The sequence below is a fragment of the Chaetodon trifascialis genome, chromosome 15 (genome assembly GCF_039877785.1).
Source record: "Chaetodon trifascialis isolate fChaTrf1 chromosome 15, fChaTrf1.hap1, whole genome shotgun sequence".
Lineage (NCBI taxonomy): Eukaryota > Metazoa > Chordata > Actinopteri > Chaetodontiformes > Chaetodontidae > Chaetodon > Chaetodon trifascialis.
The window spans coordinates 15,809,541-15,834,532 of record NC_092070.1 but is presented as its reverse complement, the minus strand read 5'-3'; the positions used below and the strand labels follow the sequence as shown (position 1 = coordinate 15,834,532).

The following is a 24,992-nucleotide window of genomic DNA, read 5'->3' as shown; positions in this document are numbered from 1 at the left end:
TACATATAGTCTGAATTTGGACATGTGATAAAACAATAAAAGACAATATTCAACAAGTAAAAAGCTTTTTTTTTAATGCGTTGGGGTGACTTCCAGAGTTTGTTGGTCAACAGATGATTCACTCAGGTGATATTCAATAGGACTGCTGCTCTTTAACTTTATCTAAATTTAGATTTTAAACACACACCAGACAGTACTGAAGACATATAGCCGCTCAACTCTCTGCTCTACCTCTCTTAATTTGACTTGTGTGTGCCATTAAGCACAATGGAGACCCCAGTTCTGGCATTCCTGTATCCAGTGCTGCTATTATTTATGATATTAGTTGCATCTGTATTTGATGAGTTTAAATGCTGTCTGAAACACTGTCAAAATCAGAGAGGTCTAGTGTATTTTTCAATTTGGGGATGCATAGACACCAAGAATCCCTACTGCAAGGAATCTTTGAATTCAAATAGCTATTCACACCTACATTTGGAGTCATATCTTTCACTATTCTGAGCCTTGTGGATGAGATGTTGTTACTGGCGAAGTGGAAAGTCAGTCACTTTTCTTTTGTACTGTACATATTACGATGATGATTGAAGGGAGTTCATGTTCCATGAAATAGCTTGACAAAATCTTGAAATATTCTGGCGTACAGAAGAAGAAAACTTGGAATGGCTGTTTAATTTTGATGTGTTTGCCAAATCTGTCTCAAAAAGCCTGGAAAAGAAGGCCAGATAGATGATTGAATTTGTGTTTATTCTGATTTTTTCCAGTACTACATAGTTTTTCTATTCCTGGACTTTTTGAAAATGTGTATGCTGCACTCTGGCTCTGGCTTGTGTAAATTTATGGTGTCTTGTAAACTCATGCGGGCTGGCCACAGCTATATGCGTGATACAACAATAAAAATTTTATTCACTCATAGAATTTTAAAAACTTGCTTTATCCACAAGTGCCTTTAAATTATTTGTCCACTCCAGTGATTTATCTGTTATTTTGCAGATTTTTTGACCTCCAGTAACCTTCACCAGTTAGCCGGCCCATCTGGTTGCCCTGTGCCGTCCCCCGTCGCCCCCACCCGCCCCCCACCACCCCTTCAGCAATGAGAGCACCTCTTCTCAGGGATATCACACCGCAAAGCACTGAAAGGTCTGTTTTATTAAAAAAAGCCATCCTCCCAAACTACAGATCACTTTCACATTTGATCATATAATCCCTGCACACCATCCTACCCCACTTCAACACTGCCAGGGAGCGAAATGTTAGCTACCTGACTAGCTGTGTGTGTGGGTGTGTGTTTGTGTGTGTCTTCCCTGTGCATACCTCTTGTACAGAATCACTGGCACACACATTTAATGTGGCAGAAAAGCCATAATGATGGCTCTAACTCAATATAAATAGATCCAAATCAGCACAAAGTTAAACAGTAGCTGCCCAAAGGACAAACTTAAAGAAGAGTTTCCTTCTAATCAGATCATAAAAATTGTGGAGAAATAACTGAAGTTCTGCTGTCAGATGATTGCAGTCTGCATGTCTGAAATAACAACATGAAATCCAACATTTTCTTGTCCAGTGGAAAGCTTTACCATTTCCCCTCCAGCCCACTCCTCCTCCATGAAACCATAAAAACAGTAAAGCAGCACCAGGGGCAGTCCAGCACCGGGTCCCCTGCCTAGCCGAGGGGTCAAAGTTCAAGCTCATTAGCTGTTACAGTGAATAGTCTGTGTAGCTGGCACAAGTTTGCAACGTCACCCTGAATGCAGCCTTGCAGCTTCTCTCCGTCCTTCTGTCTCACGTGTTTGTCACAGGCCTTTAAAATTTGACTCCATACTCCATAACCACGTGACATCACAGCTCTGTCACTAAGACAAATGGTGAATTTCAGCTTTTTTCTTTCACTGACGAGTGATGCAGCTTGCTGGGTTGCAACATGCGACTGGAAGTGGGTTGCAGGATGACTTGGACAAAGGAGCATCGGGGGGGGGAGAAAAGCAGGTCCCTTCTTTTTGACTCTTGGCTGAAGAACTGAGGAGAGACTTGTAAGGGAGACTTTTATCTGTGGTCATGAGGGAATTTTAGCATCCAGCATGTAATACATCAGACACGAGATTTAAATTGTTTTATTGAATCTTTTTGTTGAGTGCCTTTTTTTTTCTGAACACACATCCAGTAAGCTGCTTAATGACTGTTTAAACAGGCAGACATTTGATCTCCGGTTTGTGTTGATTTTGAACCCACACCAGGCCGTTTATTTTTTGGGGTTCTGGCTGTGGGTGAACTTACTGAGTGCTAGCATAATGCTTATTCCTGGCCCTCCTGAAAAGTCAACATAGCGCTGTCAAACATCGTTGTTGTTTCTCTGTGAAATATCATGAATATAATTGTCACTGAGCACCGACTGTTGTCATGTTGATCCTTGACGTGGGAGAAAATAATGGAGCAGGACCAAGCCAAACATTACCTTAAGGAACACAGAGAAGAGAAAGGAGGATAGGAAACCACAGACTCCAGTCTTACTCCACTCTTGGCTGTCTGTGGTCAAGATTGACCCTCCCAGACACAAACACCACCTTTGACCATTTACCTACACTGAGTCATCCCCTCCATTCTGCGTCATTCACATCACAGAACACCAAGTTTGGCAGCCAGCTCGCCGCACCTTTCACCTTCTATCTAACAGCTCTTATTTTCATTCATTCAAATCATCATCAGCTGGTCCAGATATACCTGGCCGCACCCATTTGCATTTAGCGCCATTTAGCCACTGCAGTCAAATCAAACTGCTGCTCCCCAGATCAGCTGTGACACTTACCAAACACTGTCCCAATGCGCTGAAGCAACATTTCAGGGCCTATGCGTCCCCCTCTCCCTCCTTGTCTGTGAGAGCAAGGGACGGTCAGGGACCCGGTCTCGGGTTAGAGGCGCCAGAGCATTGTGCAGCGGGTGACCTCCGCAACCACGTTGAGGTTTGCTGCTCTCACCATAGCTCAGCCGTAATGAACTCAGCCGACCACTAAAAGGCTATGGCTTTCTCTCACTACCCTTGCTCGATCACAGCTCCCCAGCCTCTCTGTGAGGCCGCATGTCCCAGGAAAGGGGGGGTCTAGCTGTGACAGGAGAAGGGGGAAGGTGAAAGCCAGCATCATGGTTGCTTTGCCTCTATTTGTTGTGGTCCTGTTGAGACTGCAGCTGATCAAGTTCTTGGGTTTGGTGTTGAGTGTAAAATATTGATAGCCTTGTGCTGCATGAGAGGAAACAGCAGGGAGGAGAGAAGCAGATCCATATATGTTTGGTGCCCATTCGCAGTTCTCTGACTGCTATAATTCAGGCTTTATACTAATTCTGTGCAGTTGTGCAAATGCAAATGCAAAAAAAAAAAAAAAAAGAGTGAAAACTGAAAAAAAAAATGAGTGAATGAATTCTTGAAAGATTTGTTGCTAAATGCTCTAACACATTTCATTACAACTGCAAAGTGAGAAACCTGTTAGGAGATCATAGCTGGTAATACAGCATGGAGCTCATTTCAAAGCCAAAGCAGGGAGCATGAGTGTTTCGCAGTGTCTGGACTGTGATAAGGTGAGAGAGGGCTGTGTAAATGCCCCCTGAGCATCTCGCTTTTTAGGTCCTCTGTGGCCCACAAACACACACACATGCACGTACACGCACAGACACACTCAGCTGGGCACATTACATAGACTTACATTAATTTCACATAGTCAAATCAATTTGACTAGTCCTTAACCTGACCTGAACCCAAGTCAAAAAATTTATGATTGACGTTACGGAGACTTGCATTTTGTCCCCATAAAGAAGATGAGTCCCCACAATGTGACTGTGTAAATAGATTTATGTCCCCACAATGTGAGTTCTACACATCTACATGCACGCACACACCCATACACACACACATGCACACACCTCCCCCATATTGTTTTATTCTTTGACAATAGATTCAGTTACATAATGAACCCCATCCATATCAAAGGCTGGACCAGGGATAGACTGGCGTTGCTCCAAGCCCTCCAGAACAGCCCAAAACCACATGGGAGAACAAACTCTTCCCCATTTTTTCCCCTCTGCCCTGCTCTTTGTCACACCACAAAAGATATCAAGTGTGAGAGGACGGACATGTGTTGCTGATCATATGCGTATTACACAAATACAGCAATGGTCACCTAATATGTTGCGGTGTGCTGTCCGTCTTAGCGTGGCCCAGAAACCAGAGAAAGTGTGGCATCACAGACATGCTTGTAAAATGCATTCCTCATGGCACTACAGCGTATAGACTTGAGGTGGTGAGTAAAGAAAATCCGACTGCAGCCTAAACACCACGTATATGCACGAGCAGGGTAAATGGGTTTTGATGGGCTCTGCTTCCTTTTTTTTTTTTTTTTTTTTTTGTCTGAATCGCCATGTTGCGCTGGGCGACAAAATTTGGTGCTCCCACAGAGTGCACTCACACACAGCTCTGCCAACACTGAGCTACATTTAAAACTCTGGTCCTGCTGTCCCTACAGCTCTCTCTGCCAAAGCAACTCTGCAAACAAGAGAAATAAGGGAGAGATCATTTTCTTTCTCCTCTTTTTCTCTACCTGAAACGCTTGCAGGCTTCTGCCCGTTTCCTCCTCACCCTCTTTGTTCCTCTCCCTCTTCCTCTCTCTTCCCTTGCTTCGTCTCTATCTCTACCTCTGTGCATCAGTAGTACGAAAATTTAGTGGCAAATGTTCCTCCCACACTTCACATTCCAGGGTCTTACAGGATCCCACATGCTGGTGGCTCAGTCTCTCTCTCTCCTCTGTCTCATCGGTGGCAGAGGAGTGTAACTTGTGTGGGTGCTGGGGGCTGAGGGGCAGGGTAACAATGTGAGTGTCTGTGTGTGGGGGCAGTAATATACTAATTCATCATACTTAATTACATTGGCCAGAAGACAGATTCCCTCATTGACATAACAATTTTGAATTAATGATTGTGGGTCTCAAGCCCCTGCTTCACTCCGTGTCACTTTAAATTACAGCGAGATGTAATTAATGTCTGTATTAATTCTTGATGGCTTCTTATTCACAACGACCAGGAGGCTTTCACACAGGCAGAACTCAGCTGAAAAGCTCCACTTCTTTCATTTCAAAGGGGACAGAAAAATATTATGTTAGCCACTGTCAATCATCAGAATTCTTTCCAGTGTGACCAAAACACGGGACAGTAAACTCACTCTGTGACGAGCAGGGAGACAGGAAGTGTGAAGGGAAAAAGGTTGAGATGAGAGAACTTGAAGTAAAGATGGAGAAAGTACATGACGATGGAAACATGCCACAGTTCAACAAAAGCAGAAAGCTGTGACAATGAAAACACAGCCATAGTTACTAATCAACAAGTCTTAAAGCTGTGGAAAGAAGATGAGCAGCTATGCTGCCACCCCATTCACAATTGAGATGTGCCAAGAAAAAGTGAAAAGGAGAGAACAAATGAAAAAAGAAAGTGAAAGACTGTGGACAACTGTTCAGAGAACAGAACATGACCAGATGTCAAATTGTTGCCATGTTTTTTCAATTTTAAAATTTAGAAATTTAAATTAAAAAAATAAATAAAGATAAAAATTGGAACACTGCACCTGTGGTGACTGTTTGTCTTCAACACCATCACTATCACCATCTCACAGTGCCGATAAACCCCACTTTTGGTAAAATAATATTTATTTATTTATCTAAAAAATAATAATATTCAACCTTTGCCTTTATACTGACTTATACTATTAAAAATGGGATTTTTACCAAATGCGAAATTTATAATGAGCACCAGAAAGTTTCATTAATCAGGAGAGTAGGAAAAGTAACCTGACACTCTGACTTTCCATGGCGTAACAATCCCTCCCCATCTGGCACAGGTTGAAACAGACACTGAGAATTATTTGCAAATCATTTTAGACCCAGGTCTGATTATCTTTTCAGTAAACAACCATAATCAGGCAGATTTACTTCAAAATGGATTTTTTTTTTAATGCCTGAAGAACCAGATTTTTGTTTTGAATAATATCTTAATTCAATGAACCCATTCTCTATTGATTTACCATGAAATATTTCAATCCTTAAAGTACAAACAAACTGCAACTTTATTGACATTTCAGACAAAATGGTTGGTTTGGCTTCAAGCTGTAGACACTTTGATTAGAGCTCTTTTTCCTCCTCAAATATTTTACTTTCTGTTTAAGTTTCTAAACTGGCCGAAACTGGCAGGAACTGATTCATGCACAGTAAGTAATTCTGGCCAATCATAGGTGACCTGAGCAGAGCCAGCATCAATTTAGTGGCATTTCGAGAGCTGGAGCTCTGGCATGCTTCTTCCCTGCCTTCTCCTCTGTGCGGGCCCATCCACAAGGAATTGAGGAAGTCAGTGTTGGTTCTGTCTGCCACCTTGTTTTGCTTGGCCTGGTCATGCCAGCAAACACAGGAGACACCAATAATAAAGCAGACTTCTTTATTTAGTGGGAAGAACAGGGAGACAAGGCAACAAAAAAAAAAGAAAAAAGAAAAGGCTCAGGAAGTCATTTACTTGGGCGGAGCGGCTAAAATTTAGTGTTTGCTTTGGAAGCGGTGTGAGATACTGAAGCAAACAAGTGGGTCAAACAGCTTTTTTTAAAAAGAAAATTTCAAATTTCACACTGGAATAAACAAATTGAAAAGTGTTTAAGCCGTCACTCAGTCATATGAGAATAATGAATGAATTTCAATCGTGGTGTTGGCAACATACAGAAATAAAATGCCATCGGTGATGAGACATGAGATGAAGATTCAGAGAATGTAAAAGAGACTCAGTGCATCACAAGGACTCAGGCTGGGCAGATTCAGCGACGGGCAATAACCGTGCTTTATGTCCACTTCATTTCCCTTGCAAATCAGCCTCACATTCTCAGAGTTTTCACAGTTCCCAGCTCCCTCTTTTTCCCTGAAACATGCCCTGAGTCAGCCAGGCTCATTAAACAGGATGAGACTATTACCAGGCGAGTTATCCTGCTCCAAACAATGGGATGTGGTCAGGTGGTGGAAGCACCAGTTCCACTGGGTTCATTTCGCTTCCCCCTCATGTCCTCCGGGTCCAAGACCACGACTCCCACTTCGACCAATAACGCCCTTCCTCCATCAACAATAACTGTGACAGCTGGAATGCAGCACAACCTCAGTGCGGCAGTGTTAAAATTACTGTAAATTATATTTCATTTCCAATTTCTGCATGCATCCGATTGTGGAGTAGCAGAGTTTTCGTGTGTGAGCATCTCCTGTAGATGTACTGTGTTACAGTGCTCTGAGTTTGTACCCGATGTGAGACTATGTCCATAAACATGCAGTTCTTCAAGGACCAAGTTGCAACTGCAGCATAAAAAATCATTCATTCATTCAATCACTGACTTACATCAGCACAGTATACTGAATGAAGGAATGAAGGCTCCTCATTCCACTTCATTTTTTTTTCAAGCTATTTACAGTAGGGCTTTCAAGAGGCCCAATCAGAAACTGTGGACAAGTTCCAGGGAAACAGGACCCAAGCACCCTGAAGAGCCTTTTTGCCTCACTTTTATTCACTCCTGTTCTTTCTCAAGAGTTCCTCCTGAAAGTATTTGGCAAACACTGGTGAAAAAAAAAGACTTTGAGGGAAGAAAAACAACAAGTCGTTCTTGAGCCACCCACACCCCATCTGCTGTGGTATTATCTTCTTTTATTATCTACAGATTATGTGCGCTGATATGATTTCTACAGTTTGGTCTGGTGGTCATTGTGGTCGTTCTTGTTGTTTTTTTTTTTTTGTTTGTGGAGCGCTGCGATATGAGACAGCAAGAAGTGGGGGGGGGGGATCCTCCCCCATGTGCATCTAATCGTCCATTCAGGACCCTCTTAATGGCTTGTCAGTTCCCCTTGCCCTTCCATTTTCTGTCCAATTAATTCCTTTCTAGCTCTCCGGATAAAGGGACACAATGGGGCCCCTCCACAGCATAATGAATCATTAAAATTCAGCAGCGCGGCCCTGGCACTTGGCTTCTCCCTGGGCTGGTTAGGGACGGCTGCTTGGCATGCATGCCAGGGCCAACTTGAGCATTCTACCCACTGGACCAGAGTAGATGGGCTCTCTCCTCATTCCTCTCTCGTCAGTGGTTTAACGAAAAAAAATCTGAACTTTACTCTTTTGGTAGACACGTCTATCGTGTCAACTTGAGGACCTGTAAGGTCAGAAGGTTCTGGGAGTGGCACCAGAAATGGTGTTCAGATTTAGTGCAATGTGTGCGCACCACCTGTGTATTTCTGAAAAAACGGGCTAGATGAAAAGCGTATGCACTTCACAGGAAAAGAATAATTTAACATGCATTTTGTTTTTGCCATGACAGAGTTTGACAGACTTGCACGTCCACTCGGTTCAAGCGACATCCAATTAAATTTACTGTGGAGGTTTAATTACTGTCACTTTGGGAAACTGTTCAGAGGGATGAGAGCTGAGAATAATTCCCTAAATGTCTCACTGCTGTCCCTTCACAGCTGTAGCTCACAGGACAGATGTTTGACAAGAAGGCTAATATGAACAGCTGGTATCCAGCACAAAGACAAACCCATAACCCAAACTCTTTTTTTTTTGTTTCTCCACAAATTGTTTCCAAACATATTCAAGAACAAACAAGTCGAAACTAAATCTGGATACGAATAAGAATGACAAGGACAAAATATCAAGAAAAAAGTATCTTTTATTTTTAAAAAATGGCCAGCGAATGGGTTAGCTGTGCATGTGTGAATGAAACTCTAGTTAATAGGACAACAATAATTTTCACAGCCTTTCTCAAAAATTATACACCAGAATAATATACAAAACACGGTTCTGTGGACAAAACTTGGAGCTTGACGCTCCGTATGTTTCTCATACAGCATCTCACAGAACATTACAAACCAAGGCTGTAAGGAATGATATCAAATTAAGGATATAATCAGGTTAACTGTCGCAGTTTCTGGTGTGGATTACTGATTGTGTGCTGCCTGAAGTTTGTTAATAATTCAATTTCATACTGAAATACTGACAATAAGCATTAGAAGGCACAAAAAACATTTTGCGTGAGACTGCCGCAGTGAGTTGGCACTTGATGGCTGATGAGATAAATACGGGCAAATACTCACACACTTAATTTCCTCCTCAAACGCCAAAAGCTCTTCTTTGAGTATCGGAGAAAGTTTAGAGATCGTTTTCAGAAAACACTTGTTTAAGTATCATTTGGTGCGTATTATGTCATGGGATATGTATCTCTTTCTCAAGGAAATGGCTCACACATACAGAAGCACTTTATCTCCCTGACACACACACACACACATGGATGCATGTACGTACACACATCCGTGTGTTGTCCATCCACGTATACAGGAGGTCCAGCTGACATGTCACTCAGAGTGTGTGGTGTTATTTTACCCCATTTCCTTTAACCCTAGATCATGACTAATCGCAATTTGCCAAGCATAGCTTTCAGACACCTGTTCTGTCCTGTGCGAGTCTGTTGGTCCAGCTCTGTTTGCTTGCAACTCGGAATGGAGATGGTACCGGAAAAACTGGTCTTCAACGGAATGATATCGCAATTATTGTACTTGTACTGTCCTCCACTTCATTTACCTTATTTTCATTAAAAGCCAAACAGTACTGTAAATAACCAAACCCACATTACATGTGTTTATCTATTTAAGAACAAAAAAAGAGAAACCAATAATGCATGAACATAAATACATATAAGACTTTTATGCCAAAATGACACTATAAGATTCATATGAGCCATTTAGTTAAGACTGATCCACTGATGCAAATGGCCAAATGTGCTGCAATGTAGCTCTGGCCATTAATGTAAATTTTACTGCAAATTCACATAATTGGTCCCGACTCCAACGTATCTGCTTCTCCATCTGCTTCACAACAGAATTGAGCCAAAGCGTTTCTCTCCTACACAACTCAGTGACAGGCCTTTGCTTTACCTCAAGTGTGCACAACACGTGCAATCTTAAATTGGAAAGATGGGGGGATGTACAGGATGTAGGCGTAGGCGACATTTCCTCATGGAGGAGTTTGGCTCACCAACAACACAATTTGTCTTTGTGTAAAAAGTCTGTACAAGTGTGTTTTCATCGCAACGATATAACTTTATATAAAATCAGCAGGCACTTTTTCTTTTGTTTGTTTCATGTACAAATGGCCACAGGTAGCCTACTAGCCCCTTCACACACTTCTCCCCCTGCTCCTTACTTCCTTCATTAGTAGTGCATCAATCTGAATGAGTCTCTGGTGCGAACTGACACTGTTTCTTGTCCTTAAGGCCGAGACAGCGTGGTGTAGACGGGCTGGTCCCAGCTGGAGGCGGTGGGGCTGTGGGCAGGAGCCATGGACAGGCTGTTGAGGATGGGGCTGCCGTAGGGCCGCCTGGATGAGTGGAAGTAAGGGTACTGGTAGAGGCTAGAAGGGTAGCCAGAGTAAGGGTTGTAATAGTTGGAGCTCTGGATGTCAGTATAGTCACACTGAGAGCTGGAGAAAGACGCTGCGGCCGAGGCAGCTGACGCGGCTGAGGTGACGCAGGCCTGGCTGCTGTAGGAGCCGTAATCGGAGTGTGAGGGCGACCTGTGGGAGTGCTCGCTGTAGTGACTGGGGCTCAGTTGCTCCGTTTTAATATGGAGCCGGTGTTGGCCCACCTCGCCGGCGGAGGGAGAGGAGGAGGACATGGTGCTCTTGCGGCTCCATGCTGACCCGTTGGCGCCTGCGTGGCTGTATGAGGAAGTGTAAGAGCTGCCAGGTGCTGGGGGCTGCCCGTGGCTGTGGTCTGAAGGCAGGGTGGAGGTGCCCGAGGCGTGGCCATTGAGCGGGAGGTACTGGTCAAACTCGTGCACATCGAAGGTCTCCATGTTGCTGATGACATCAGTGCTGAGCTCAGAGATGTCTACGTTGCTGAAGTCGATGTTTTGCCTGCTGCTGTCAACAAGACGACGGCCTTCATGTTTCAGATCCTGCTTCACCCCATGGTGCAGGTCTGTTTTGGGAGTAGTGGGCGGTGTAGGGGGACCGTGGGGCTGCCCTAAAAAGAAAATAACATCAGAAATAAAGCGTGAGGGTTTGGCACTGCGAATACAAAATGATTTGAACAACTTACAATAGCATAAACTGTTAAAATCCTAAAATAAAACTTTTCTTGTATTAATTTGACAACATGCCTGCATGTTCAGGATGGTGGTGTCCATCAGTAATCCCCGCCAGTCCTCCCATCCCTGGTTCTGCTTTATACATGTGATGTGCCAGTTCTGCTCCCGAGTCTGAGTCGCTCTGGCCTGGTTTCACATTCTTTCGTCGCCGGGGCTGGTACTTGTAGTCTGGATGATCTTTCTTGTGCTGAACCCGAAGCCTCTCTGCTTCCTCCACAAACGGCCTCTTCTCACTTTCTGAGAGCAAACTATGGTTGGAAAAAATATAAAAATCTTAAATTAATGCAGCCAAACTAAAGAACAATAAAAAGATAAAATTGTTAGATGAGCCAAGTTACTTTTAGAGCTTTTATTTATTGTCAAGAGGTTATGAGAAAATTAGAATTTTTCTTCCTTAATTTCTTCTGAATCATTTACATTCAAAGCCAAAACTTAGTGAAATTTTGCAAAATTTCTATTTCTATATAATTGCCAAAGCTGTTAACTTAAAATATCATTTAAGAAATGAGTGACTCATGAGTGCCCAAACTACCACTCAGTGTCCTCATATACCTTATTATCTCTTTTACAAATATTTATCCCTGCAATTTCTCTCTCATATAAATAAAATGTTTCTTTACCGCCACAGTTTCCCCAGAGTCTTGCTCAGTTCGGCATTGTGCAGGTGTGGATACTGGTCCGCCAGCTTTCTGCGGGCCGCTTGCGCCCAAACCATGAACGCGTTCATGGGTCTCTTGACGTGAGGTTTACTCTTCAGAGATCCGTTCCCTCTCACGGGCATGGGCACCAAGGACCAGTCGTATCCTTTGAGGACCTGAGAGACGGCGTCCCGTATGCAAGCTGGGAACCGGTCGTCATCCTCGGAGTCCAGTTTCTTGCCCAAACCGGTGAGCATTGATCCTTGGCCGTCGGAGCCTGTCGGTGAGGACGGAGCGTCGGAGTCGGACTCGTCCTGGGACATTGAGCTATTTGTGCCGGATGGACTGCACGGCTGGTCGCTGACACACTTGTCATGCTCCTCTGTCATTTTCAACATTATTTATTCAGCCCCTTGGGGATGAAAATCCGAAAATGTATTCTTCAATTAAGATCAGAAATTAAATGTAACCACTGAATTCAAGCGCGCAGCAGAGTGGCCAGTGCGCCTTTTACGCACGGTGCGCCACAGTAAATTCCTTTTACAGTTTCAGTCAGCGCGAGTCCGGTGTTTTCCCTCTGTTCCCCTGTTTGTTTGTCTTCGTTAGGCTTGTTTTCCTAGGCTGTCATGGGAGGTGCAGTCGTGAAAGTTGTGGTCCACAATGTGAGCTGAGGAGCTACACGTTACAGCAACTTGAGTTGGAGTTTTAAAATCGTCACTCCACCCTCCGCCTGGGATTGGCTGGAACAAATCACCGCTTCCCCTCCATTGGTTCAGGCTCTTACGCGAGCTTCTTAATTATAATAATATCCCTTTTTTTTCATTGGTGGTACAGTTCTGTTTGCACAGGTTGTATGACAAATATTTTATTATGCTGCTAAGAAATGTAATGAATTCAGAAGTCACTCATATCTAAATATAAGATAGATTTCAAAATTAATACACCAAATGAAAACATCTGTGATCTCTGAATGTAAGCATAAATCAACACCCAAATTAAAAATAACATTTGGTAATATGATAATTGCAATGCTAATAATGGCTGTTGCATTGTATATTGTTACTTTCCTGTTGATGTACAGGATTTTACTTCTTTAGAAGATATCTTGATAAATAATGAAGTTTTTAGCGTCAAAGAATAGTTAAGACATAATAAATATGTCAGAAGCTACCGATCGATATGTTTAGGAAAAAAAATATCTTTTCTTACTGGGAGGAAGATTGCAGCTCAACATCTGACTCTGGATCCAAGTGAACTGGATCTGAACAAGAATCGATCACCAAAACAAACATATGCGGAGGTTAAAATGAAGATTGTTATTCAGGCTTTTATTCCCTCGGGTAACAGAGAACAGTGTGAAGTATTAACATGCACAAATATTGTATGCTTTTGCTAATTTGGTCAAAGAAGAAAAAGCAAATGCCCCAAGAAACTAATTTGCAGCAGGGCTGCAAATTGCCACAGAGACAGAGACTCCCTCTACTTAGAACTCATGTCTGTGTTTCTTTCATATTCAGTAATTGCTTGTAATAATCATTCATCAGTTGTTTTTTAGGCAAGTTCAATGTGTGATTTTTAGCCTGCAATATCTGATCTAAGCTAATGATCATGACTCTGAAACCAAATAGCCTCACTCTTGAACCAACTCATGTCCAAAACGTGCGTTTGCTTTGATAACAAAAGCCTCCAGGCTCACAGGCCAGTGTCAGCCTAATCATAGCTTTTTGATAAAAATTACACATTCAGAAGAGGGGCTTGTCCCAGCAGTCTGCTTGTGATCCATAAGTCACTTCTCAGCACCAGTGAAGCCGACTTTTTATGATGCTGAACATATAAAGAGCTAAAGAGATAAGCGGGTAGATTGAATCGCAGCCTTTGTTAAAGGTGTCGTTGTATTCAGGTATTGTGGGGTGATTTTTATCACCGGCCTCCCTGTGAAAAGACAAGGTATGTCTGTGCTGGATGGCAGTTTGCTTTGTTCGATGCACACTGCAGGTGGCTACGGGAAGGAGAGGCTCTGTAATGTGGACATAATAGAAACTGTGGCTTTTACAAACAGCACCGAGCTCAGCGAATGAAAGGTAACGGCTTGTACAGTAAGGTAAGAAGTTTTCATTGTCATTGCAAGCTTGAGAAGCCGAGGGTCTTGCTGGTGAATTTGCATTAAATATTTTTGCATTTGATGTCTGGAAGGATTGTGTGTCTGCCTGTATATAAACATGTTACACAATTATTTTTTTTCTTTTATACCTTTTGGATAAATGAAAATGAAAGTGCTCCTTTGGTCGGCCCCAAACTGCCTTTCTCTCTAACAGCTGCTGTCAAAGCAGCCGGTCGGGTCAAGTTCAGTGCATGTGTGTGTGTGTGTGTGTGTGTGTGTGTGTGTGTGAACAGACAGACAGGACAGCGGCTAGTTGTCAAACATGAATGACTCTGGCTTCGTTCTCGTCCCGCTCCACACATGGAAAAGTATTTACTGCGTGTGTGTGTGTGTGTGTGTGTGTGTGTGTGTATGCAGATATGTAGAATTGAGCTTTTTCAGGGCTCAAACGTGCAAACTTTTTTTACAAGTTTATCTAAATAGAAAAATTTGTAACATTTTGCGATATTAGACTTTATATTTGCCGTCTGTCTCACATGTTGTTCTCACAGGATTAACCATGTTCACCTGACACGCGGGTAGTGTTAATTAAAATAATGAACCTTTGCTGCAACACGCAAGGCATTCTTGTCACTTACACATGAATTAAATAGATTTTCTTATTAGGGAAACATCCCCTTTGAATTTGTAATTAAATCTGTGTGTGTGTGTGTGTGTGTGTGTGTGTGTGTGTGTGTCACATGTAATGCTGGAAGTCCCTGTTCCCAATCACCATAGAACCTGAATCAACTGTTCTTGGCACAAGTCTCGCCAGTAAATTTCATGGAAATCCTTTCGTCAGGGTTGAGGTATTCTGCCGACAGACAGACAAACAAACAGGCGAATCGATATTCATCAAACCAGTGTGTCAGAGTTCAAACAGCGCTGCATTTGGTTTGTATTTATTGGAAAAAAACAAACAATGCACATTTGAACATGATTTTAATAGCTGCAGGTTGATCTTTGGAAAAACAAAGTCGGCCACTTAAACACAGTATTAAAAGGAGGCCAAAATCTCCACGGTTGATTCATTTACTCCAAACCAGTCACCCCGTCTCAGCTGGAAAAACGCTGAAGATGAACCAGGATGAGCCCAACATGAGTGACAGCTGCCGTCAAGCCCTACGAAGCCGTGAGACAGTCTCGGTTTCTGGATACAGAGAAGGAGACAGACTTAAAACAGGCTCCAGCCTTCCCCCCGTCATGCCTCCCTGTATTGTGGGGAGAAACTCTGGCCAGAGTTTGTGGGCTCTGGGCTCTTGATTAGAAAAGGAAGGAGCAACAGAGGAGAGGTAACCGCGCATGAACCTTAAGTGTCCTGAAGAATGAAAGGAAGGTTTTAATTTTCCTATTTTTTGCAAGATGCATCAGAAAGAAACGACCAGGGTAAAGATTTTTTTTTCTGGGCCTTAGCACAGCATGTTAGCCTATTTCTCCTGGGCCCTAAGTCACTTCAACCCCACATGTAAATTATACTCTCTGGCTTCTAATGTGCATACAAAATTAAATTACACAGTCACCCACAGGAATCCTGCCCCCTTTGGTCTCTGCTTCTGTGTTTTAATACACTTAGGCACATTTCTTCACTCAAGCCAAGTCACTGGACAGAGTATGTTGTGTAGCTAAATTGCCATAAATTGCCACACCATTGCACAGTATAGAAAAGAGTTAGGATGTTAGGATGATGTGAACCTGATGAAGAGTTCATGAAGGTCATGGAGTTCATAAAAAATACAAAGTTAGATAAATGTCTGTCATGCATCCAACAAAATATTGCATGCGAATCACGTATTTAATATTTAAATCTCCATTTTTCTGCATGATGTAAGAATTCGGCACCACAAGAATCCTGGTAGAATTTATGCTAAATTTTCCACATGAGGAACAACTAACGCGGGTCTCTGCAGCCACCACATCACTCTAACCCTAACCCAAACAGAAGGCCTTCATTCTGTTAAATAATCTCACTGATTGCACATTGAGTCAGTGTAAACTTGCTGAACTGTGGAGACTGGCATGTCCTCCCTCTCACCCAGACGATCCCGACCACTGGCTAACCACATGTGGAACAAACTCCTGGGCTGCTAACAAGCCATATTTCACCCCTGCACCACATCAACCCCACCACTTCTATCTTTGGTTTCACACACTCAGAAAGAAGGTAATTAGTGCAAAATTTACAGTTGCAGCAAATGCAACTGGAAGGCAACAAGTCGCAGGCAGAATATCGCTAACTAGAAAATCCTCTATTTTACATCCACTGTGAATTTATAGCTGCTGATGTTGTTACATCTTCAGGTGGAAATATTCAGAGGATTTTCCAGCCAGATTCACACACATTAAAGTGAATTCTCAGTGATGGATGTACCTACTCCTCCTTGCTGTTCCATCTCTACTCATCCCACCCCCTCTTGGAAGTGGGATGGTGGATGTTTTCCATTTTGGTCTGTGGCCAAATGTATTTTCCAGGTTTTCTACTTAGTGAGGTCGAGGACCTGGGGATGTTTGACTCCACTGGTTCTAATCACAGTCCAACCCCCATGACAGCTGCTGTGTGTTAGGACCTCCCATTGACCCCTGACCCTGCACTATCCTAAATTCATTCTATTAAAACACCGTAATGAGGGGTTTACTGGACCAATTGCAGGTTTTATTTAAACCTATTAGTGGACACAGAGAGGTGGAGGGGAGGGGTTGCACTGTGAGGAGGGAAGGAAGGGAGTTTTGAATAGATTGAAGGGGGAGTGTTTGAAACTGAAGGAAACAATTAGTCCAAAACGTCTCAGGGTGTGTTTGGCCTTCGGCCACACTCGTTTTTAATGTCAGGAGTATAAAAAGAGCTCAAGTGTTTCCAGATTAGTTGCTGTGCTTTCTCCCTGACACATAACTGTTTTGTAAGGCAGCGGTTTTGCATGTGATAGTTCTGTACGTTCATATGTGCTGGAGATTATGGACAGACAAGTTTTCGAAGCTGCTGTAGTAGCAGGTCAGGAAGTCAACGTTAAGTCATCCTCTAGTTTCCCCAAGGCTTGCCTCTAAGTATTTGATCTGCTACATGTCAGAAGGTATCTTGATTGTGTAGGGACTCCAATGAGTACACACTTTATGTGTACATTTGAGAAATGCATAACGGTTTAAGCTGCTAACACAAATGTTGAACATTGCTAAAGGTAAAGCTCGGGGTTGACTGTTGGAGTGCAGATCAGTGAACTTCCATTTGATCTTCCATTTGCAGGGAAAATGTCCATTCCTGCTTATTGTCTTCTGACACGACAGCGTAAATGCTAAGACGTTCAGCGGGGATGACACTTCCCATGGTGTATCTTGTCCCAGAGTTGTCCCCAGAGAAGCGTGGGTGTATGTGGGTTCTTTCTTTTTTTACGCTTTCTGATCTACATCCCCCTCTTTCTGTGTTTCTTCCCTCTCATCTTCACGGCATATGTTCTTCATAAAACTTGCGGTGTGCTCAGTCTTTCACATTGTCTCCTTTTTTGATCCTTGATTCTCATAAATCATCTCCCTAATTTGCCTGTGAATTAGATGGTGCGGGACATGTAGACATTTAGCACAGGGCTCAGGGGCGGCGAGAGAACAGAGAGCCCACCCCTTGACTTTACGGGAAATGGGAGGCTGCTCCACAAAAGCAAGACTAATTTAGAGGACTTGTCTGGCTGTGGGGACGTTGCCTCACAGCATTAAGATAATTGTGGTGGATTGTTTTTATTTGCAGATAATTAAAACAAGAATAAAACCATTTGCACTGCTCATTTTTATGTCCCTTGTATGAGCTCAAGAATTTGCAAATGTGCACGTGCATCCACATGTTTACACATGCAAGTGTGTAGCAAGTGCACACACACAGGCCAGCACGAAACCTAAATCTCCTGTGTACAATTCATATATTACAGGATCATTTCTCAGCTATTAAAATGATTATTGGTGAAGCAGATCAAATTCTCCAATTAGGCTTTCAGTGTACTGGCCAAGGCTTTCAATGTTTATGAGCAGCAGTTAGTTTGTCTGTCTCCAGCCGGTCTGTAACCTCTAATAGAAACGCTGAAAAACACATCAGCACACCTGCTGCTAAACACATGAAGAGGCTGTTGTGATCATCTGTGATCAGTGCTATAATATGTTATATGATGTTAAAGCTCTGAGATAATTTCCATGTCTTGATGTTGGTTAATTTACTGCACAATTGAAAAGTGGTTAGTGCTTCAGCATTTGATCAAAGGTGATTCCTCGACAGGAGTGCCATAAAAAATATTGCATCACTTTTGTACACATTGCATACGGCCCATATAGTATATGCAAATGTACAGCTTCTGTTATAAATTAACCATATATGTTATTTATATACAGTGCGTTGGGGGGCAAAGAAACACAATGCGCTCCCCATCCTCCTCCCCTAATCATACATGCTGTTTTAAGTCAACGCGTATCCGTGTACCCCTATAAACACCCATCAGAGTCTGTATTCCTGACCAGAGAAACCAGCATCGCAACATTATCCAGAGATTAGCACCGTGCACAGACATGGTTAGCCACAGTACAGATCAAATCAAATCATGGTGCCTGACTTGTCATCACCATGGGTACATAGCTTAGCTTTGCGCTTTCTCAGCTGCACAGGGCTGCACCCCTCTATCCTTAGCTGATATTATAAAAACAGCCTTTCTTTAGTGAGATGTGAAAAGATTTGCACTCCTCCCTGTGAGACTTTGCATTTAGGTTAGGGCTGCTACAGTAATTTAACAGGTTAATACAGTATAATATTCTCTCTTGGTGCAGGGGCTGGAGGTGTGAGGAGGCCTCTACCAAAAACAGGGAGCTATGTGCTAGCCAGTAGCTGTCTTGCTAACGTTAGTCACTGGTAAGCCTATGTTCAGGAATCAGCTGGTTTTGCTCAGAATTACAGGGCTTGTGAACCCAGCTTCACTGCGAGGACATGGCTTCTGGAGTGCTGCTGCTTGCAGCCACTGGAGCTGAAGTAAAATAGAGGTATAAGTGAATACCTCCAAATGCAAACCACACTGTGCTGTTTTTTGTTTAACGTGTTAAATACAGGATATGTGGCCCGTGGGTGTGAAAGCAGTCACAGAGCTGAGTAATGTAACCAATTTCTTTTGCTGTTGAGTAACTGGTTAAGTAACGGAATTACTTTTTTAATGAGTAAGCCTAATGTGCAATGAGTGATTGATGATATTAGTCATGTCAGTTGCCCAACACTGGCTACTGTATGAAAATAGCCAGAAGCAACACGAGGTCAGTCTTTCTAAAGATCGTTCTCTCTCTAAAGCACTGTTATGCTTTTTACTATTCATTTCTTTCACTTCCTGACATATTTTGATCTGCAGATCGATGCCTGGTTCTTTGTCCTGACTGGACTTTTCATTCTCCCTTCCAGGTTGACATTCTTGATCCATAGCATGCTGTATGGTATTTCCACCAACTGTCACACAGACATCACTTGCCTCAGGCAGGGAAAGAAGGAAGCACTTGTTAACCGTTTTCCAGTGGTTGTAGGTACAGGGTATTTCCTGGTACCCACTTCACTATTTCCAACTGTTTGCCTGAGCGTTGCAGACACGCACAAAGTGAAAACAGTGTCGATCATGTTGTAGCTTTCAGGTGCTTTAGGGAAAGGCAAATCTGAAACTTGGGTAGGGTAGCATTTCAACATCGATGTACATTCAAACTAAAGCAGGTTATTTGTGTTGAGTTTATTGGGTTGTTGTGGGAAGTTTTGACCATGACTGCATGGTGGTGCGCAGCTTCAGGTCACATGGTGTGGGAGTCCAAGGTCACCGAGGTCACTTCCTGTTCCCTTTAAAGAGGTGCAGAGCTCTAGCTGGGGACAAAAGAGGCCACGGAAGTACTTCTGTAGCACGGAGGATATAAAGAGTCTTTTCAGTGGACCACAAAGTCTGACCTTTTCATTCACAGAGGAATTTCACTTTCCCTTGAACTAGCTTGCCTTGGAAACGTAGCGCTCTCCTCCACCTTCTGCTGTGTATTCATACTAATCCTAACCAGGTTATGGCTTAGACATGTATGTTGTTTCTGTTGAATAGCACTTTAACAGAGATTCCAGTGTTGCAGAAAACGCCTCAGACCAGTTTGGGTGACAGGATCACCTTTAGCAAGTGTTTAGCCTCTACTGACTGGTGACTCTGTTCAGCTCAGCGGACTATCAGCACATAGATGAAATTACATATCTGCTGAAGATGGTCAAATCAACAACATTTGATTCCACTCAGCGCACTCACCTTGGATTACCTCTGTGTGTTTATGTGTCTCTCTGTTCTCTCTAGTCTCTGTTACTTGTTTTAATTTGAATATGTTTTGGTTTTCTTTTTTACCAAACATTTCAATTCAACTATTCGGCTCACTTTAGCCAAACTGAAGGAGTATTAAGCATCCCACCACCCCTGCTCCACCTACCTCTTGTGTCTACTAATGGCAGCCCCTGGGACAGCTTTGGCTACATTTAACATAGAATATAAATCCACTGAGCTATAGGGTCCCTCATTTAACAAGATGCTGCTTTATGGTGCTCTGCAAATTCAACTTTCTTTTATGGATTATATGAAGAATATGTCAGTGTAGGTTTATTTGATTGATTGTTCCATTTATACATTAGAGCTCTGAGCTCCCCTGTTTGGTTTGGGGGATTAATTCATCATCTATAATTTGACAATGATATGACTCTCTAAAGCCAGACTATGCATCTAACAGTAAAACAGCAGAATCCTCATAATTGGAGAAATTGTTTACATACTGTTTTTATGTGTACGTGTACATGCATGTTTGTGGTATCTATGCATCACAGAGCCTTTGAGTCGGTCATATGACTCCATGTGCTTTTGAATAAATTGGTACCAAACTTAATCACAACCCATGACCTCGGCCCCCCACCCAACAGCCTGATTTTTTTTCTTGCATTTATGGCCTCAAACTCAGGTACATGTATTTATGATGGCAGTAAAGTGGGCTGCTGTAGTTAATCTCCTAATGACGTCTCCTTTCCTCTGCCACCAGTGAGTCTGGGTTCGGGCCACAGGGACCGATCACTGGAGACAGGATCGGGGAAACGGGGCCTTGTTTTTAGGTCGCGAATCCTGGAGAGCAGGATTTAAGCTAGACTGGGTTTGTGGCTGAGATGGTGGTATGAGACAGGGCCTTGCTTTCTTCTTGTGTAGTGCAAAATGACATGCATGTGACATGGCATGTTCCAGAGGCGCGAGATCCATTGCAAGTGAAAGTGCCAGGGGGAAATTTCACTAATGGGAAACAAATGGGCCACACTTCTGAGCTCTTGTCACTTTCTATCTGTGAGGCAGCTGGTTGCCATCTCTCTTTCTTTTTTGGGGCATTAATTTAATGATGCTTGATGGATGAAAGACGCTTTGCATACGCCTTTGAAACAGCAGATTTTAATATTCACTTGTCAAAGCATGCATTCTATTTTTGCATACGTGTACGTGTACAGGTGTCATGTTATTCATGTGTGAGGGCAATTTTTTGTGGGCGGCAATGCATGACTCCATCATAAGAGCGCCTGCTACTGTATGTAATTTTACTTAAAGATACAGTATCATCTGCCGGTGACAGTGGCGCACACCAAGCAAAACAGTTACCGCCCTTTTCCTCTGTCTGTCTCCACTGTCCATCTTCCCTCCTCCTTCCTCTCTCCTCTCCTGGTTGCAGTTGTATTTGTGCGCCTTGGGAAGATTACAAAGAGGTGCTTTGTGAGGGGATGCAGCTGCTGAAATTCGACTAGATCCAGCTGAAGAGAGAAGGCAGCAGGTGGGTCAACAACGCCACCCTGCCGTTCCCAGAATATCAGGCTGCAGAGCTGTGCCTCCCTCCCCCACCCACACACATGCACACACATCCTCAGAGCACCCCTACCCCACCCCAGCACACACACAAACAAACATTATACCATGTCAAAATACAAACACAGCAACACCCACAAAACAGCAATACGGCAATATGCACATGTCAAAGGACTGCCTCAGTGGAAATACTGCCCACTCAAGCAAGTGTGCATCACTGGAATCATTCATACGGTTGGAGAATGTTGGCAGAAGTTGGAAAAGCAACACAAATAATTACAGCAACACACAAACATAGCCCTAAGTGCTGTCTCACTAAGGCCTTATGCTGATACTAAGCTGTGGCTTTTCAGCCTTATTTTATGATTTTGTCAACAGCAGTTGTGAGTGTTGCAGGGAGCAGAGGAGGATCCTGTCAGCTTTGTGAAGTTAGATGTTAACAGGTCAGGGTGCTGCCAAAATGTTGGATTTCTGTATTGCAATAGGGACATTGGTAAGATGACCCTCATCCGGCTTTGTGCAGCTCAAAAAGAGGTGGCAGGAGACGGAGAGAGGACAGGAATGAAAGAGAGGAGAGGAAGTCCTGCAGGCGAGTGCTCTTGTTCCTTTTGATGCGGATAAGATGTCACACCATCCTCTCTGCTGGGGACACCACGCATGACCAGTATGACATAAACACATGCAGATTTCTTTCGTCATTAGATTGCTTTAATCCATAAAAAGATGGAAACACTGCAGAAGTGTAGACACAATGAAGCTGAAAAATGAAAAATGATGTTCCCACTTTGCTTTATCGTCTCCATCTCCACCCTTAATCAGCTCCAGCTCCAGACAAGCTTTTTTTTTTTTACACATGCATTCTCTCTGGAAGCACCGACCAAAATATGGATGAATTTTTGTATTAACTTTGCATATGTTTTCTCTCTGCCGTCATGTTCCATAAACAAGCTTTTTGATAATCATAAAAGCAATATGCAAATGCGATGCAAAGGAGTTGGACAGTACGGAAAGCTGTGGGCTTTTGTCAACTATTCCTTGGCTTTATAGAATATGTGTCTTTTCCTGAAGTCTCTCTGTATCCTTAATGAGAGCTTTGACGCACATGCCTCCCTCCCCCACACCTCGGTGCACCCTTCCCTCTTCATGAGAGCAATAATTCAGCCACGTTGATAATAAGTCCTTCTGTCCTGCCGTGAAAATGCTTGAATGTCATTTCATACACACTATGCCCCATAGGGCTATACTCTGAAAGAGCCTACTGTCCCACACACTTAGTATTCCTGCCTTGAGATACTTGCAGACATCCCTATCACTAGTTAAAAGTGCTGCAAGCAAGTACGCTGACCAACAGTCGCTGATTGTACAGTGCATTTTCTCTTTTTCTGGAGCAAAAACCAGCTACCTCTATTCATGTTTTATCTGGACCAGTCCCTCATGATTTCTGATTTCTCTGCTTTCATGTGGAACTTCCTAACTACATGTGAACAGTTTTATTTCCCTATCTTGACTGTTTTGCCCTTTGATACCATAGCATGTGTTTGTTTTCCCTTTTTGAATATTCCATCTGATTCTTCTCTGTCTCTCAAAGTTTAAACAAAGCGCTTCCGCTGACAATATGTCACCAGAATCATCCATTTCTTCCATCATTTCTGAATGACTTCAGTTCTTCCCATGGGTCAGCAGCCTTCCACTGTTCATGTGCCTGCAGCTTTGTTGAGACTGGATTCAGTGACGTGATATCAGTTCCATCACGGCACTGTCACTCGCACCCCGCGGGCTTTCTCCCCAGACAGACCCGCCGCCTCTTGCACCAGAGGGGAAAACACGGCTCCCACTCTTCATGTGGTGCACCAGGTTATTGTTCATTTTCTTATCAGTCACCCCGGTTCATCTGATATAGCAGAAACAACACATTCTGGGTTCCTCGTTTGCTCAGGTTGCAGTTTGTGTGGAAGTGTGAGAGAGATCATCATCATTTGAAGGTGGATCTCAGAAAATGCAGACTTCCAGCCATCTGGAGCTCCATCCCTCCACATGTTTTAGAGTGTGGGAAGCTGCAAGAACGTGTCACTGGTCTATATCAAATCACTAAATATTTCATCAGCTCTGTGCTCACTCGTGGGTGTGTGGAAGTTATTGTTTGAGTGGTTTTCCTTTTTTTTTCTTGTGGCCAATTACTCTCCCATCACTGTCATTTACATTCATTTACATCAATTCATTTGTCATGTGAAATTTGTTTAAGCCCCGCAATCTGCGTCCAACCCACGTTTGTGACGCTTGACAAAATGAAGCCATATGTTGTTGATGTGGCACTGATCAGATGCTTTCAGCTCAGCGCTGTGTCATCTTAACCAACTGTGGGCAACTGCAGAAGATGCACATCTCACCTCTCCTTCATATCTTCCCTATGAGAGTAATGGTCTCCACATTGCCTAGTGAAGCGTCATGCCTGATTGCCGCCATTCTCACATCTGCTTCCTGGAAAAGCGGCGGGGAAGTCTCCAAAGATCTCCCAGAGGAGTGTGGGGCATGTGTGTTCACATATGAGGCGAGAGTTTGTGACAGGGGCTTGCCGGCGTGGTTTATTTTCAAAGGGTAGTGTTGAGAATGTGTTGAGAGGTTGAGGAGTTGAGAGAGCTCTCTGCGCTCTGGTTTGGGTTTCACCTCCCTGGAACACAGCTGGGGGGTTGGGGTTAGAAGCCAGGGGGTGGGGTGGTGGTGGGGCAGGATTTTATGTTTAGACAACAGCGCAAACAAGGCAGAATATTATTTTCTGCGTATGCACGTGTATGTGCATTTGAGAGACAGACACAGATAGTGTACAACCTTGCGCATAATGTTGTGTCTCTCATCATGCCATATTTACAGGACATGGTTAGCTAATTCTTTTTTTTTGTCTGTGACATTGTACGCTTAAGTCTCATGTGAGGAAAAGAAATGAAAAACATGCAAACAACCAAACTGAACTCCAGCAGAACAGGGAAGTGCCAGTCCCAGCTAACTGTCATATCTGCACCATTCATTTCCCTATTTGTCTGCAGCCACACTAACATGTCAGCGATAGGCATCGCTCCAAGTGGGCCACTTTGCATTGAAAAAAGGCTGGGGCCATTAGAAAAATGCACCGAGCTGAACTGAACTTATTTGGTTATTCAAAGGTAGCACTCTCTCTTTTCTGTCCTACATCATG

At 43.2% G+C, this 24,992-nt stretch overlaps 1 protein-coding gene across 1 annotated transcript; it reads right to left on the bottom strand.

Annotated features, from left to right (window-relative positions):
• Positions 1–8,690: 8,690 nt before the first annotated feature.
• On the bottom strand, positions 8,691–12,490 carry LOC139343332 (transcription factor Sox-8). The gene is made up of 3 exons (XM_070980913.1): positions 11,804–12,490; positions 11,196–11,431; positions 8,691–11,059 (listed from the first exon to the last, which is right to left on the bottom strand). The coding sequence occupies exons 1-3, from the start codon at positions 12,217–12,219 to the stop codon at positions 10,305–10,307; spliced, it is 1,407 nt and encodes a 468-aa protein (XP_070837014.1). The 5' UTR covers positions 12,220–12,490; the 3' UTR covers positions 8,691–10,304.
• Between the last annotated feature and the right edge of the window lie 12,502 nt (positions 12,491–24,992).